At 42.9% G+C, this 15,327-nt stretch overlaps 1 protein-coding gene across 2 annotated transcripts in view; it reads right to left on the reverse strand.

Moving 5' to 3' along the window:
- The window catches only part of CGNL1 (cingulin like 1), a 170,162-nt gene that overhangs the window by 94,446 nt on the left and 60,389 nt on the right, over positions 1-15,327 (reverse strand). For both annotated transcript variants that reach the window (XM_003586570.6, XM_010809305.4), the window contains 6 exons: positions 13,504-15,093; positions 12,618-12,712; positions 10,704-10,809; positions 8,330-8,431; positions 6,805-6,953; positions 774-909 (listed from right to left, as the gene is read on the reverse strand). In XM_003586570.6, coding sequence (XP_003586618.1) covers positions 774-909; positions 6,805-6,953; positions 8,330-8,431; positions 10,704-10,809; positions 12,618-12,712; positions 13,504-15,078 — 2,163 coding nt within the window. In that variant the 5' untranslated portion in view covers positions 15,079-15,093. The remainder of the gene's footprint in view (positions 1-773; positions 910-6,804; positions 6,954-8,329; positions 8,432-10,703; positions 10,810-12,617; positions 12,713-13,503; positions 15,094-15,327) is intronic.

Below are 15,327 nucleotides of genomic sequence, written 5' to 3' on the forward strand. Positions count from 1 at the left end.
ATATAGCTCCCGTTACAAGAAAGAGGCAAATAACCAGAAAGCCAGCAACACCAGGAACATTTTTAAGAAAAGATGTGCTCTGTTTCCCTTTCCTGAGAGTCTCATTATTAGCCTCTACCTGAAAACACATCACCAAAACGGAAGCTCACATCACAGTTGCTGTGCACCACGTGTAGCCATTTGTTAGTCACTCAGTCGTATACGACTCTTTGTGACCCCATGGACTGCAGCCCGCCAGGCTCCTCTGTCCACGGGATTTCCCAGGCAAGAATACTGGAGTGGGTTGCCATTCCTTCTTCCAGTGGACAACTTGTCAGAACTGTTTACTTTGACCCATCCATCTTAGGTGGCCCTGCATGGCATGGCTCGTAGCTTCACTGAGTTATGCAAGCTCCTTCACCATGACAAGGCTGTGATCCATGAAGGGGATATGATAATAGTATTGTAGTTATAAGAAAATTATCTAACGATTTAAATGCATGTTGAACAGCTTAGGGGTGCAATGTGGTATTATCTGTAAATTCCCTTGAAAAAGTTCATTAAGATGAATAGATAGATGAATTTTTAAAAAACAAAGTTGAACGGCCGGACAGAAGAAAAAATGGAGTAAATACGGAAACATGCGGACAACTGTTGGATTTGGACTGGGACTCCATGTGAGTTAACACGTGATGCTCTCACAAAAGGGAACCATATTCACCAGCAGAACAAGCAGCACACAACAGACAACAGCTCCCCATCCCCACCCACCCCACACCTCCGGCCCAGCTTACCTCGATCAGAGCCCCCTTCTCCCTGTCCTCGGATTGTTTCGCACTGTCCAACTCATCATGCATTTCCGAGAGCTGATCCTGGAGATCTCTGATTTCAGTCTGGTGCTGCTCCCGTTCCATCTTCACTTGGAACAGCCTGGCAGAAAAGGAAACCCACGAGAGAGATTCTCTTGGTCTCTGCTTATTTTCATCCAGTCTGTTTTCAGACCTTCAGATGGTCAAATAGAGTCATCTAAGTCCCCAAGTAGCCTCCCATTCTCTGTTCTGCGCTGAACAAAATATCACAAACCAGAAAGGCACTGGTAAGAACTATACCTGCAGTCTAACTGCCCAAGGAGAAGACAAGTGAGAACTCAAGCCATTGTAATGGGAAAGGTTATACAGCAATATTCTTCCCCAAAAGGAGACCACAGGGTACTAGAATTTGGATAGAGAAGATACGGAATTAGGCCATAGAGCACAACTTTTATGATAAATGTTTTCACTAAAGGCACCTGACTCTGGACCAACCCCACTCTCAGTACTCCAGACCAGGAGAGTCAGCAAATTATGACCCGTGGGCCAATCTGGCCCACTGCCTGCTTTTGTAAATAAAGTTTTATTGGAACAAAACCATGCTCATTCATGTATTGCTTATGGTCATTTGCACAATACAATGGCAGAAATGAACAATTTCATACAGTACAGTCCATAAACTCTAAAACATTTATTATCTAACAGAGAAAAGTTTGCCGACCTCTGTTCCAAATTAAACTCACAGCTGTTCTACCTTTTTTATTTTGTAAAGTCTTTTAGTTCAGTCGCTCAGTTGTACCCTACTCTTTGCGACCCCATGGACTGCAGCACGTCAGGCTTCCCTGTCCATCACCAACTACAGGAGCCTATTCAAACTCACATCCATTGAGTCGGTGATGCCATCCAACCATCTCATCCTCTGCCATCCCCTTCTCCTCTTACCTCCAATCTTTCCCAGCATCAGAGTCTTTTCAAATGAGTCAGTTCTTCGCATCAAGTGGCCAAAGTATTGGAGTTTCAGTTTCAGCATTAGTCCTTCCAATGAATATTTGGGACTGATTTCCTTTAGGATGGACTGGTTAGATCTCCTTGCTGTCCAAGGGACTCTCAAGAGTCTTCTCTAACACCACAGTTCAAAAGCATCAATTCTTTGCAGCTCAGCTTTCTTTATAGTTCAATTCTCACATCCATATATGACTACTGGAAAAACCATAGCTTTGACTAGACTGACCTTAGTTGGCAAAATAATGTCTCTGCTTTTTAATATGCTGTCTAGGTTGGTCAAAGCTTTTCTTCAAGGAGCAAGCGTCTTTTAATTTCATGGTGGCAGTCACTGTCTGCAGTGATTTTGGAGCCCAAGAAAGTAAAGTCTTTCACTGTTTCCACTGATTCCCCATATATCTGCAAAGAAGTGATGGGACCGAATGACATGATCTTAGTTTTCTGAATGTTGAGTTTTAAGCCTACTTTTTTACTCTCCTCTTTCACTTTCATCAACAGGCTCTTTAGTTCTTTGTTTCTGGCATAAGTGTGGTGTCATCTGCATATCTGAAGTTATTGATATTTCTCCTGGCAATCTTGATTTCAGCTTGTGCTTCATCCAATCCAGCATTTCTCATGATGTACTGTGCATATAACTGAAATAAGCAGGGTGACAATATACAGCCTTGTCATACTCCTTTCCCGAATTGGAACCAGTCTGTTGTTTCATGTCCAGTTCTAATTGTTGCTTCCTGACCTGCATACAGATTTCTCAGGAGGCAGGTCAGGTGGTCTGATATTCCCATCTCTTTAAGAATTTTTCAGTTTGTTGTGATTCACATAAATGCTTTGGCATAGTCAATAAAGCCAAAGTACGTGTTTTTTTGGAACTCTCTTGCTTTTTCGATGACCCAGCAGATGTTGACAATTTGATCTCTGGTTCCTCTGCCTTTTCTAAATCCAGCTTGAGCATCTGGAAGTTCACAGTTCACATACTGTTGAAGCCTGGTTTGGAGAATTTTGAGCATTAATTTGCTAGCATGTGAGATGAGTGCAATTGTGTAGCAGTTTGAGCATTCTTTGGCATTACCTTTCTTTGGAATTGGAACAAAAATTGAACTTTTCCAGTCTTGTAGCCACTGCTGAGTTTTTCAAATTTGCTGGCATACTGAGTGCAGCGCTTTCACAGCATCATCTTTTAGGATTTCAAATAGCTCAACTGGAATTCCATCACCTCCACTAGCTTTGTTCATAGTGATGTTTCCTAAGGCCCACTTGACTTCACATTCCAGGATGTCTAGCTCTAGGTGAGTGATCACACCATCCTGATTATCTGGATCATGAAGATCTTTTTTGTACAGTTCTTCTATTCTTGCCACCTCTTTTTAATATCTTCTGCTTCTGTTAGGTCCATACCATTTCTGTCCTTTATTGAGCCCATCTTTGCATGAAATGCTCCCTTAGTATCTCTGATTTTCTTGAAGAGATCTCTAGTCTTTCTCATTCTATTGTCTTCCTCTGTTTCTTTGCATTGATTGCTAAGAAAGGCTTTCTTATCTCTCCTTGCTATTCTTTGGAACTCTGCATTCAAATGGGTATATCTTTCCTTTTCTCCTTTGCCTTTCACTTGTCTTCTTTTCATAGCTATTTGTAAGGCCTCCTCAGACAGCCATTTTGCCTTTTTGCATTTCTTTTTCTTGGGGATTGTCTTGATCCCTGCCTCCTGTACAATGTCATAAACCTCTGTCCATAGTTCTTCAGACACTCTATCAGATCTAATCCCTTGAATTTATTTGTCACTCCCACTGTATAATCATGGGAGAAGGCAATGGCAACCCACTCCAGTACTCTTGCCTGGCAAATCCTATGGACAGAGGAGCCTGGTAGGCTGCAGTCCATGGGGTCGCTACAAGTTGGACACGACTGAGCAACTTCACTTTCACTTTTCACTTTTATGCACTGGAGAAGGCAATGGCAACCCACTCCAGTGTTCTTGCCTGGAGAATCCCAGGGATGGCGGAGCCTGTTGGGCTGCCGTCTACGGGGTTGCACAGAGTCGGACATGACTGAAGCAACTTAGTAGCAGCAGCAGTGTAATCATAAGGGATTTGATTTAGGTCATACCTAAATGGTCTAGTGGTTTTCCCCTACTTTCTTCAATTTAAGTCTGAATTTGGCAATAAGGAATTCATGATCTGACCCACAGTCAGCTTCCGATCTTGTTTTTGCTGACTGTATAGAGCGTCTCCATCCTTGGCTGCAAGAAATATAATCAATCTGATTTCGGTGTTGACCATCTGGTGATGTCCATGTGTAGAGTCTTCTCTTGTGTTGTTGGAAGACGTTGTTTGCTATGACCAGTGCATTCTCTTGGCAAAACTCTACTAGCCTTTGCTCTGCTTCGTTCTGTACTCCAAGGCCAAATTTGCCTGTTACTCCAGGTATTTCTGGACTTCCTACTTTTGCTTTCTAGTCCCCTATAATGAAAAGGACATCTTTTTTGGGTGGTAGTTCTAGAAGGTCTTGTAGGTCTTCACAGAACCGTTCAACTTCTTCTTCATCTTCTTCTATGGGGCATATACTTAGATTACTGTGATACTGAATGGTTTGCCATGGAAATGAACAGAGATCATTCTGTCATTTTTGAGACTGCATCCAAGTACTGCATTTTGGACTCTTGTTTACTATGATGGCTACTCCATTTTTTTTAAGGCATTCTTGCCCATAGCAGTAGATATAATGGTCATCTAAGTTAAATTCACCCATTCCAGTCCATTTTAGTTCAATGATTTCTAAAATGTCGACGTTCACTCTTGCCATCTCCTGTTTGACCACTTCCAATTTGTCTTGATTCATGAACCTAACATTCCAGGTTCCTATGCAATATTGCTCTTTACAGCACTGGACCTTGCTTCTATCACCAGTCACATCCACAGCTGGGTGTTGTTGCTTTGGCTCCATCTCTTCATTCTTTCTGGAGTTATTTCTCCACTGATCTCCAGTAGCATACTGGGCATCTACCGACCTGGGGAGTTCATCTTTCAGTGTCCTATCTTTTTGCCTTTTCATACTGTTCATGGGGTTCTCAAGGCAAGAATACTAAAGTGGTTTGCCATTCCCTTCTCCAGTGGAGCACGTTTTGTCAGAACTCTCCACCATGACCCTTCTGTCTTGGGTGGCCCTACACAGCATGGCTCATAGTGTCATTGAGTTAGACAAGGCTGTGGTCCATGTGATCAGATTGGTTAGCTTTCTGTGAGGGAAAACCACAGTCTGTCTGCCCTCTGTTGGAGAAGGATAAGAGGCTTATGGAAGCTTTCTGATGGGAGAGACTGACTGAGGGGGAAACTGGGTCCTGTTCTGATGGGCAGGGCCATGCTCAGAAAATCTTTAATCCAATTTTCTGTTGATGGGCAGGGCTGTGTTCCCTCCCTGCTATTTGACCTGAAGCCAAACTATGGTGGAGGTAATGAAGATAATGTCGACTTCCTTCAAAAGCTCCCATGCAGGCACTGCTACAGTCAGTGCCCCCAGCCCTGCACCAGGCCACCACCGACCCATGCCTCTGCCAGAGACTCCTGGACACTCACGGGCAAGTCTGGGTCAATCTCTTGTGGGGGTCACTGTTCCTTTCTCCTGGGTCCTGGTGTGCTGAAGGTTCTTCTGTTTGTGCCCTCCAAGAGTGTGTTTCCCCAGTCCTGTGTAAGTTCTGGGGGCTCTATGGTGGGGTTAATGGCGACCTCCTCCAAGAGGGCTTATGCCATACCATGTCTATTGTACCCAGAGCCCCTGCCCCTGTAGCAGTCCACTGCTGACCCGTACCTCCTCAGGAGACACTCAAACACAGTAAAGTCTTTACTACACTAAATTTCAGGGTTTTTTTCTTTTCAACCTCTTTTCTGAAATTAACCTCTAAGAATATTTTAAAAGCACACACCATACCATCAAAATGGCAAAGGTAATGAAATGCTTTTATGATACAATGTCCTACTGTTCTTGAATTTCCCTCTAGATTTCACTCCTGCTTAACCTCTCACATAAAGCTTCTGTCAAAGCCAGTGGACTTCACTGCACCATTCATTTCAGACCTTCGTTTCAAGTCCTTTTGTCACAGATTTTTTTTTTTCAGGTTAGAATACAATTTATTGAGATGCAGCTCACACATTCAGACATCCCACATGTTATACATGCTCATTCTGTATTTCACACAAATTTAATCAGATATAAAACACTCACCATGAGGTATTCGAAGTATTCCTTTGTATATGCCACATTTGTTCAGATGACATACACATTCATTTAGACATTCTCCTCACACAACTGGGTCAGGTATTTTACTTGTATGTTCTTAAATCACTGCTAGAATCCCAGCAATCACATAACTGTAGGCTCTGGTTTCTTGTTCATGGATTTCTACATGTGGACAGGTTTTCATCTACACAGACTCTTTAGATAGGATGCTCTTGCAACAAGAGCAAGTAGGGAAAAAACGGTGGTGGGTCTATTGCTAATCTTTCTCTTTTAAATCTCTTGAAATGAATAAAATATCCACTGTCACAGATTTTAATACAACAAAATGGCAGGGCCGTTTGGGCTTGACTTTCTCTCTAAAGACACAAAAGAAGTATAAACACTGGTCACAAAAGCCAGCATCGTCCAGGATAAAACTCTGAACGCAGAAGACTGTGGAGGTCACATGACATTGCTTTGTAGAGACTGGACTCAGGCTCTTAAAGTATCTCTAGATACAACACTCGGGATTCCCAGCTGCTCACTTAACCTGCCATGAGATCCACTTTAAGGGCTAGAATTTTATAAAACATCCTTTGAGGTGCACAAATAATTTTTAAATTCTGCTTACCAGTCTACACGTCACTGGTTTTACAATTTTGCAAGGGTAAGAGGGGAAAAAGGCAGATTCACCAGCCCCTATGAAGATCTGAAGGTTGCGGAGAATTAAACGGACAGAAAGAATCTGGCTCCATGGGCTCAGGAGCCTGGGTGGGGAGGGCTCAGACTCTGGGCCCACACTTACTCCTCCAGGTGTCTCCGGAGCGCCCCCTCACTTTCCTCCAGCCGCCGCTGCAGCACAGTGCTCTCCTCCACCTTGCTGTCATGCTGGCTTTGCAACACTTCTAAGTCTGCTTTCATCCTGTCTCTCTCTTCTTTGATGTTCTGCTGATTCTAAAACAAATGTGTGTGAGTTAAAGCACCTCCACTGTACACTAATGTCACCCCACTGAATCCTGAATCTCAGATGGACTCCATGTCTCTGCATTTAGATTATTAAACAACCTGATGGAACTGTGCAATTAAGGCATCTGCTAAGTTGCTTCAGTCGTGTCTGACTCTGTGCGACCCCATAGACGGCAGCCCACCAGGCTCCCCCGTCCCTGGGATTCTCCAGGCAAGAACACTGGAGTGGGTTGCTATTTCCTTCTCCAATGCATGAAAGTGAAAAGTGAAAGTGAAGTCACTCAGTCATGTCCGACTCTTAGCGACTCCATGGACTGCAGCCTACCAGGCTCCTCCATCCATGAGATTTTCCAGGCAAGAATATTGGACTGGGGTGCCACTGCCTTCTCCAAATTAAAGCATAAGAGTTCACAACTAGAAAGAATACTGAACACTTAATGAATTGTAATACTTCTAAAAGAAAAACACAAACACATCTTAATCACATTCTGCTCTTTCTACTACCTAGTCCAGACATTTTATATACATTTAGTTTCCAATTTGCCCATCTGAATCCAACAGCATTTCTGTTACTCTGTCAAAGCCAACATTCTCTACATGCTTTGGTTCAGTTCAGTCGCTCAGTCATGTCCAACTCTTTGCAAACCCATGGACTGCAGCTTCCCTGTCCATCATCAACTCCAGGAGCCTACTCAAACTCATGTCCATCAAGTCGGTGATGCCATCCAACCATCTCATCCTCCGTCGTCCCCTTCTCCTCCCACCTTCAATCCCTCCCAGCATCAGGGTCTTTTCCAATGAGTTCTTTGCATCAGGTGGCCAAAGTATTGGAGTTTCAGCTTCAGCATCAGCCCTTCCAATGAATATTCAGGACTGATTTCCTTTAGGATGGACTGGTTGGATCTCCTTGCAGTCCACAGGACTCTCAAGAGTCTTCTCCAGCACCACAGTTCAAAAGTATCAATTCTTTGGTGTTCAGCTTTCTTTACAATCCAACTCTCACATCCATACATGACTACTGGAAAAACCATAGCTTTGCCTAGACAGACCTTTGTTGGTAAAGTAATGTCTCTGCTTTTTAATAGGCTGTCTAGGTTGGTGATAGCTTTTCTTCCAAGGAGCAAGCATCTTTTAGTTTCATGGCTGCAGTCACCATCTGCAGCCATGATTTTGGTTACTTACCAAAAAAAAAAAGTCTTCAGAAAACAGGAATTAAATTTACAGGAATTTGCTCAGTAATGGGAAGAAAGTTTCTCTTGGGAAAAAAATTGTTTTCATTTCACTTGGGCAACCCAAGGTACTTAAAATACTCTATCAATCAAGACAGAAAAGAATAAAATAGTACAAAGAAAAATCACAGGTACCTTGACTTCCAGTTGAAGCTGTGTCTGAAGTTCAGCCACTTCTGTGGTCAACTTGTTCTTCTGTTCCAAGAGATCTTTGACTTCAGATGAAGAATTAGAAGCCTACAATCAATTGCAAAGATATTAAATGTTCAAGGTGCTTTATTTTTTTTTTCTTGTATAGATTTAACAGGATGACACTCTCAAAAGGATTTGGCTAAAACCCTATAGCAAAGTGGTTAGAAAATTACAAATAAAAGGGAGGGGAAAGCAGAAATGAAAACCAGAAAAGGCAGTGTCTTGGCTCTCATGCACCCAAATCCAGGTGTGAGCCATGCGTGAACCTAGAATGATGTACTTCCTCATCTGTTCCTGGGAAGCAGACCGGAAACCAACAATCAACAAAAACAGAGGCCCTCCTATTTTCTTAGGCAAAATGAGAACAATCCATCTCAGAAATTCAAACCTAACCCAAGGAGAAAAATTGTAGGTTGTTCTTTTCCAAACAAAAACTGCCTGCTTCTCTGCTTTCCAATATGGTTCCAGCCTATTAAGGGAGAGGGTTCTCTTTCAGGAAGCCACTTAACTGACACCAAAATATAAAAACCTTTGCCAGCAAATAATCGGATTCCTAAGTGAGAGACACAGAGAGTAGAAAAATGTGGATAATTAAGCAGTCACAGTACTCTGACTGGAGCCAGAAGTCTAAGGGCCTAAGTTCACCTCATTATCTCTGGCTTGATTAAGAAGGAGCAGCTTCTTAGCTGGTCTCCCTTCCTCTAATCTTACCTCTCTCCAAAAGCTACAAAGGAATGAATTTTTACAAACACAACACCACTCACGGCCATTTAAAAGCCCATCAGTGTTAACCTATCACCTCTGCCTGAAACGACATGATTTACAAGGTCCTTCCTATCTGGTGCCTGGTCCCCACATCCTAGCTCCCTCCTCCAGCTACACTAAACTACCTCCAGTCCCCTAAACATGACAAGTGCACATCTCTTTATATTTTATGTTTTTTGTGCTATTCCCTCTACCTAGAATGCCCTGCCTTTCCCCCTTGTCTAGGAGAATTCTATGATATTTTGAGACAACATTAGAGTTATTGACTCCAGAAGGGCTACCCCGACTTTCCCAGTTAAGGCTGGATACCCTTCATCTGGGACCACAATGACAATCTGAACATCAAGACCAAAGGATGCATTCTCCAAGAGAATATGCAGGTAAATGAAAAGCAACAGTCATGGTGATGATTTGTATGTAAAAGTTTCAGCAAAAAAATTCTAACCTAATTGTAAAAACTGTTCAGCTCCTAAAGCCTGCCTACAAGCAAAGTATATAATTTAACGGTTCCCCAGTGGGAACTGTGTGCCCGTGTGCATTTATATAACTTATATATTTACAAATTCAATGCATAATATATAACAGAATATATGAAAAATAAGTATATAATATGTAAATCTGTAACTATAAACAGTTATATGTAGTAAATTAATCAATTAAAACTTTAAATGTTTTTATTTGATACCAGAGCAGCAGTCTGGGAATACTGAACAACAGAGGAAAAAGGATAGTTGATGCCTTAAAATATTCTTCATTCACATGTTGCCAAAGTTAAAAAAGAAGCTATAGACATATTCCCTGTTGCCTGCCTCTGGGTATCTCCTCTTTCCTTCCAGTGCAGAATACTCCCCCAACAAGGGAAAAGGGAAGATGCCCAAGCAAGAAATGGGCCCAAGTCAAGGTGGCACAGAATTGAGAGACAAGATTTTAGTCCTCCCTCATAAATCCTGCTTCCCTTCGTGACACAAAGTATGTCCAGCATTTATCAGATGCTCACTAAATAAGAGATGACTGCCTTAACCAAAAAAATTTCCCAAGTCCCAACTCAACAGTCCCAAGTCCCCAGTATAATAAATTATAAACAGGCAGATTTTCTTAAAAAAAAAAAAAAAAAAAACTTTGGCCCCATTCCACTCCTTCAGCCCACACGGGTCAGCCCATCAGTCTCTCTTTCATATTCTCTAGTTTGAGAATGTGTGTCCAAGCCTATTCATACTTACTTTTCAAACCTGCCTACTATAATGCTAGGGTTCTCCATCTAATGCTTCATTTTTCCTAGTCTTCTTTTCCCTTTCTAAATTTTACCACCTATCACTTTGTCCTGTTTTATTTTACAGATTTTTTTAAAAGTAAAATTTCTTAAAAACCTTTCTAGAAAATAGGCAGATACAAATTACCAACAGTGAAAGCATGCTGTTCCATCTTTGGTACTGCCTACTACATGGCAAACTCCCCACTTCCTGCTGCAACCAAAAGTACAGACTGAAGAAAGCAATCTGCCTGCCATGCTCCATGTGAAATGCCCTCTACAAAGCACCAAGCTTCTCCTTACTTGATTATTTCCTTGTGTGCTCCCTGCTGCTCGAGATTTCAAAGTCTGTATTTTCTCAAACACCAGGTTGACCTTCCTCTTAGTAGCATCATCATTATCGGTGCTTCTGGAAAAGACACAGCAGAAAACAATTTTAAAAAATGAAGGCACAACCGTTAGTCTCAGACTAGTTTATGTGCCACAACGCACAAACAATAAGCCCTTTAAGAAGATAAACTGGGACTTGCTTGGTGATCCAGTGGTTAAGAATCTGCCTGCCAATGGAGGGGATGCTGGTTCAATCCCTGGTCCGGGAAGATTCCACATGCCAAAGGTAACAAAGCCCATGCGCCACAAATACTGAGGCTCACATGCCTAAAGCCCATGCTCTGCAATGAAAGAAGCCCAGGCACCACAACTAGTGAGTAGGCCTGGCTCGCCCCAACTAGAGAAAGCCCTTGCGCAGCAATGAAGACCCAGCATGGTACAGACAAAAATGAAAAATAAAATTTAACCAAAAAAAGATAGACTGCAACAGGAAAAAATGAAGGTTCAGACAGAACCCATGTGAGGAGAACAGGATGGATACGGCTTTTTTTCCCAAAGAATTGGTTCTATTTTACCACTTGATTTGGGAGAGAGGTTTTCATTTCCAGACATGTGAAAGAGACACAGGTACATACTAAATAAGCTTGAAGATGACATCCAATAAACATTTAGTCATCTATTTCTTGCCTAAATTAAATGACAAATATTTATTCCAACACGGAATCTCTCCTATATGTGTGTGACACTATGAATGCCCCACAATGATATTAAATTTGTTTTAGCCTTTGTTTAAAAAAATAAATCCCCCAAGCCAAGGTTGTCAACACGGCTGCCCTCTGTCTAGACTTTCACAGGTAATGGTCAGATAAAGTTCTATTAACAGCTAGGCACCCTGCACCTTTTATCACACATACCTGACACTTAAGAAAAGTTAATAAGTTTCCTTAAATAAGTGTCTCCCATTAAAGTCTGTCTCAGTCTCTCAGTAAATCAAGGGCCAAAAAAAACCAAAAGAATGTAGAGAAACCATTTTAAATGTTAAAAGTTCTTCTACTTTAATTTTCTCATGGTAAAACCCTTCACAGAAAGACACTAATAACTAGTTCTTAGTTAGAAGAATCTCTTTACTTTTTTTTCCTTCAAAAGAGCCCCTATCTTATATTTTGAATGATTCTGTCAGCTCTACATTACTGACAGAAAATTGTAAGCCACAATACAAAACTATGAAGTGTTCTGATACCAATGAGTATTTTTGCCAAGTGACTTTCAGTTATGTCAGAGTATAAAGCTTTTCTTCTTTTTAATCATATCTGATGAGAGAACTGAAACAGAAACTTCAAATTCCTGGCCTAGAATCCCAGCTTATTTGGTATCTAAGTAAGGACTGAAAACCAGATTATTCAAACTCAACCTTCCCAGATAAGTAAGTGGAAAGCACAGCTTTTAAATGACTCATTAAAAATAATGGAAGCAGGGGCTCCCCGCCAACATCAACTCTGGGGAGAGGTGGTATTTTTATTTGTAACTTATAATAAGGGACGATAGATTACATTTGTGTATACAGAGGCAAATTCAAGTCAATGACTGATTCAATTCAAAACTGAATAGACAGTCTTCCTATCTTTGAATTTGTTTCTAAAATAGTGGAGAGTCAGAGTCATTTTGAACTTTTAAAGTATGATGTCGTTCCCTACATTTCCTTCCCCTTCTTCACCCTCCTCCACCCAAGTCTCAAATGCTGTTATGAAAACTCCAGCCACGGAGCCTGAACCCTGAAATGGCTCACACAGGGCAGGAAGGAAGCACAAAACACAAGGTCTCAGAAGAGAAAAGTAAGAAGCCTGCCATAAAGGACAATACTGTGCTCCTTGAAGGAAAATCACTAACCCTTCTTTGAGGTAATTGTAAAGTATCTGCTTGGCCGTCTCCTCGTTGGTTTGCTGAGTGAGCTCCTGCTGGCCTTTTAACAGATCCGGTGTGGCCTGGAACACAACGTCTGTTATTAGATCACAGGATGAAGCTTCCAGGAAGAAGGCAACACCCCACAGCAGAAGCTTCCAAACACATTCCTACTTTCCAGAAAGAATTCCTCAGGTAAGGATGCTCATTACAACTGGTTCCACCACTTAGTAGCCCTGTAACCCTGGGCAACGTACTTAACTTTTCCTCACCTCAATTTTTCACCTGTAAATAGAAGTTAATAACACCTTCCTTCATGGGGTTGGTGAGATCCTGTAATACATAACAAATAGTGCCTGGCACTTACCAACCTTTTAATCCATCTTATCACTATCATCATCTTTTTATTGTTACTACCAAAACACTAAATGTACCACTTAAAGAAATTCCATCACTTCAGGATAAACCTGAATTAGGATTAACCTAATTTCTCAGGACAGAAATTAATCCAGTCACTCAATGTCATGAGGAAAATTAACACATCTAAACAAATCTAAGCATGGAGCCTCTCTTTGTTTTTTGAAAACAAATTCTGCATACTTTCAGATTTTACACAAACACAAAAAGAAAAATCGAGTCTCTCAATTGTGTTTGATAAGTTACTGCACAAACAAGAACACGACAGGAATCTAGGGTTACTTAATTAGTTTAGAAAAATGAATGATTGGCAGGTCAAAATCCGCAGGGGAAAACTCTAAAAAATAATACTAATTCAAGATGATGCAATTACTGATTCAAGATGGAAGATACCTATTCCTACAGCCAGGATGGAGATGGTTTAGAAGGGAAACAAAATGACTCCCACCAGTATTACCTGAGTATTTGAGGTGGAAGTAAACGTCTTCACGGAAATCCTCTTGGTCCCTGAATCAGGGGAAGTCGCCAGCGCCGGATTCTGTAACATCAGCGTAGCCGTGACTGTTTTGATTTCCTCCTCCTTCTTGGTCTGTGCTGGGAGGGAGGATGTGCGCCCAGTCGGACTTTCCTGAGCACTTTTGTTTTCTGGAACTTTCCCGTCTTTGTTCTGCAGGGGCGGCCTGGGCTGGGCTCCCAGCAGCCTGGCGAAGGCGCGCCCCCCACCTTGCCTGCCCCGGTGCTCCTGCGCACGCGGCGGGCACACCTGTGACGGCCGCAGCAGGTGTTCGCTGGACTTGCCCAGGTTCCTGCTGAATTCCGTTAGGTACTCCGAGTTCCCCTGGAGACCGAAAGGAAAGGCACTGTCCACACTTCGGGACCTTTTCCTGTCTTCTGGGTTGATCCTGTTTCTCTTCCCAGACCTGCCTCTTCTCTGCATCCCAGGTTTTTGGTCAAATTTTTCAATCAACTGATCCACGCCAGGAATCGACCCCGTGTCAATATCCCGCCCAGTTCCAGGCAAGAAGGGGATGTACCTTCTGTTTTCGTGACGATTCACATTGTCGGCGTGGATGGCACATTCTTGATCATCGAGTAAAAATCTGTACAAAGAGTTGGCTGAAGTGGGAGTCGTGGATGACGAGGAGGATCTCCGGGACCGGGCTCCGTCCAGCACAGGCCCGGCTGAGTCCTGGCGCCGGAAGGGAAGCACATCCGGTCTGGTTTTCTTGGCTTCGAGGTGGGCTTGCAGGCTGGGGGTGGGCAGGGGCCTCCCGCTAGGGGCAAGAGCCTCCTCTGCCAGACATTCCTTGCTGCAGCTCTGAACGTTCATACACACCGAGGTCTGCTTCTTGGGGTCATCGATGACCACGGAGCTGCACAGACGGATGGCCGTCACATTGGACCTGGCCGGGTCTTCGGAGGGAGGGCTGGTGGGCTGGGAAAGGCTAGGTTTGGGCATGCAAGTCCAGGCCTTCTTATTGTTCGTCCCTTCTCTTAAAGCTTTCAGCCAACTGGTTTCAGGAGGCTGGTGATTTTTCAAGCTCAACTCATTCTTTTCAGGATCATAGGGCTGTAGAAGCTCTGGATGCCTCTCAAAGTTCAGCATGGGGGATGCTTTCCTTGGCTCCTCTTTGCGCTCTAGAGCCCCATTCTTGCCCTCAAAGACAGAGGGCTGTTTCAGGTTTCTTACTGGGCCAGGTGGGGCATATGGGTTTTCTGGGAGCTGCAGTTCTTCTGCACTGCTCTCTTCCACCACAGACCCCTTGCTGGGATGGAGGGGCAGGTTGTTTATCATCGGAGCTGGAAATGATGGCCCGTTTTCAGAAAAAGACGTGCCTGCCAGACACTGCTCTGTGTTATTGAGGACTATGTAGGGGTGGCCATCAATGCCCTGGACCCGAATACTGACACCGTAGGAGCCTGCCTTAGCATGCTGGGAATTCCTGGACTTCCTGGTTTCATCACTTGCGAGTCTCAGGTGGACACCATATTCCTGTTGCACATGTTGATATTCACCAAAATACAGCTCCATGGTTCACTGGTCCCACTACCAGGGAAAAAGACGGGGTAAAAAGAGGACATTAAGTTAAAATTACATCTCTTTAAATAAAGATTATGAGAGAAAACTTGCAAAGTTCAGGGAAAAGAAAACACTTTTAATATAATACCAAATGCTCTTTTAAGCAGGCCCTTCTGGATGCCAGGGGCCCATGTGACCGCGGTGTTTGTCAACACCAAGCATGAACCCTGGCCTTAGGAGGGATGACTGGCGAAATGACTG

The sequence above is a fragment of the Bos taurus genome, chromosome 10 (genome assembly GCF_002263795.3).
Source record: "Bos taurus isolate L1 Dominette 01449 registration number 42190680 breed Hereford chromosome 10, ARS-UCD2.0, whole genome shotgun sequence".
In the NCBI taxonomy this organism is placed as follows: Eukaryota; Metazoa; Chordata; class Mammalia; order Artiodactyla; family Bovidae; genus Bos; species Bos taurus.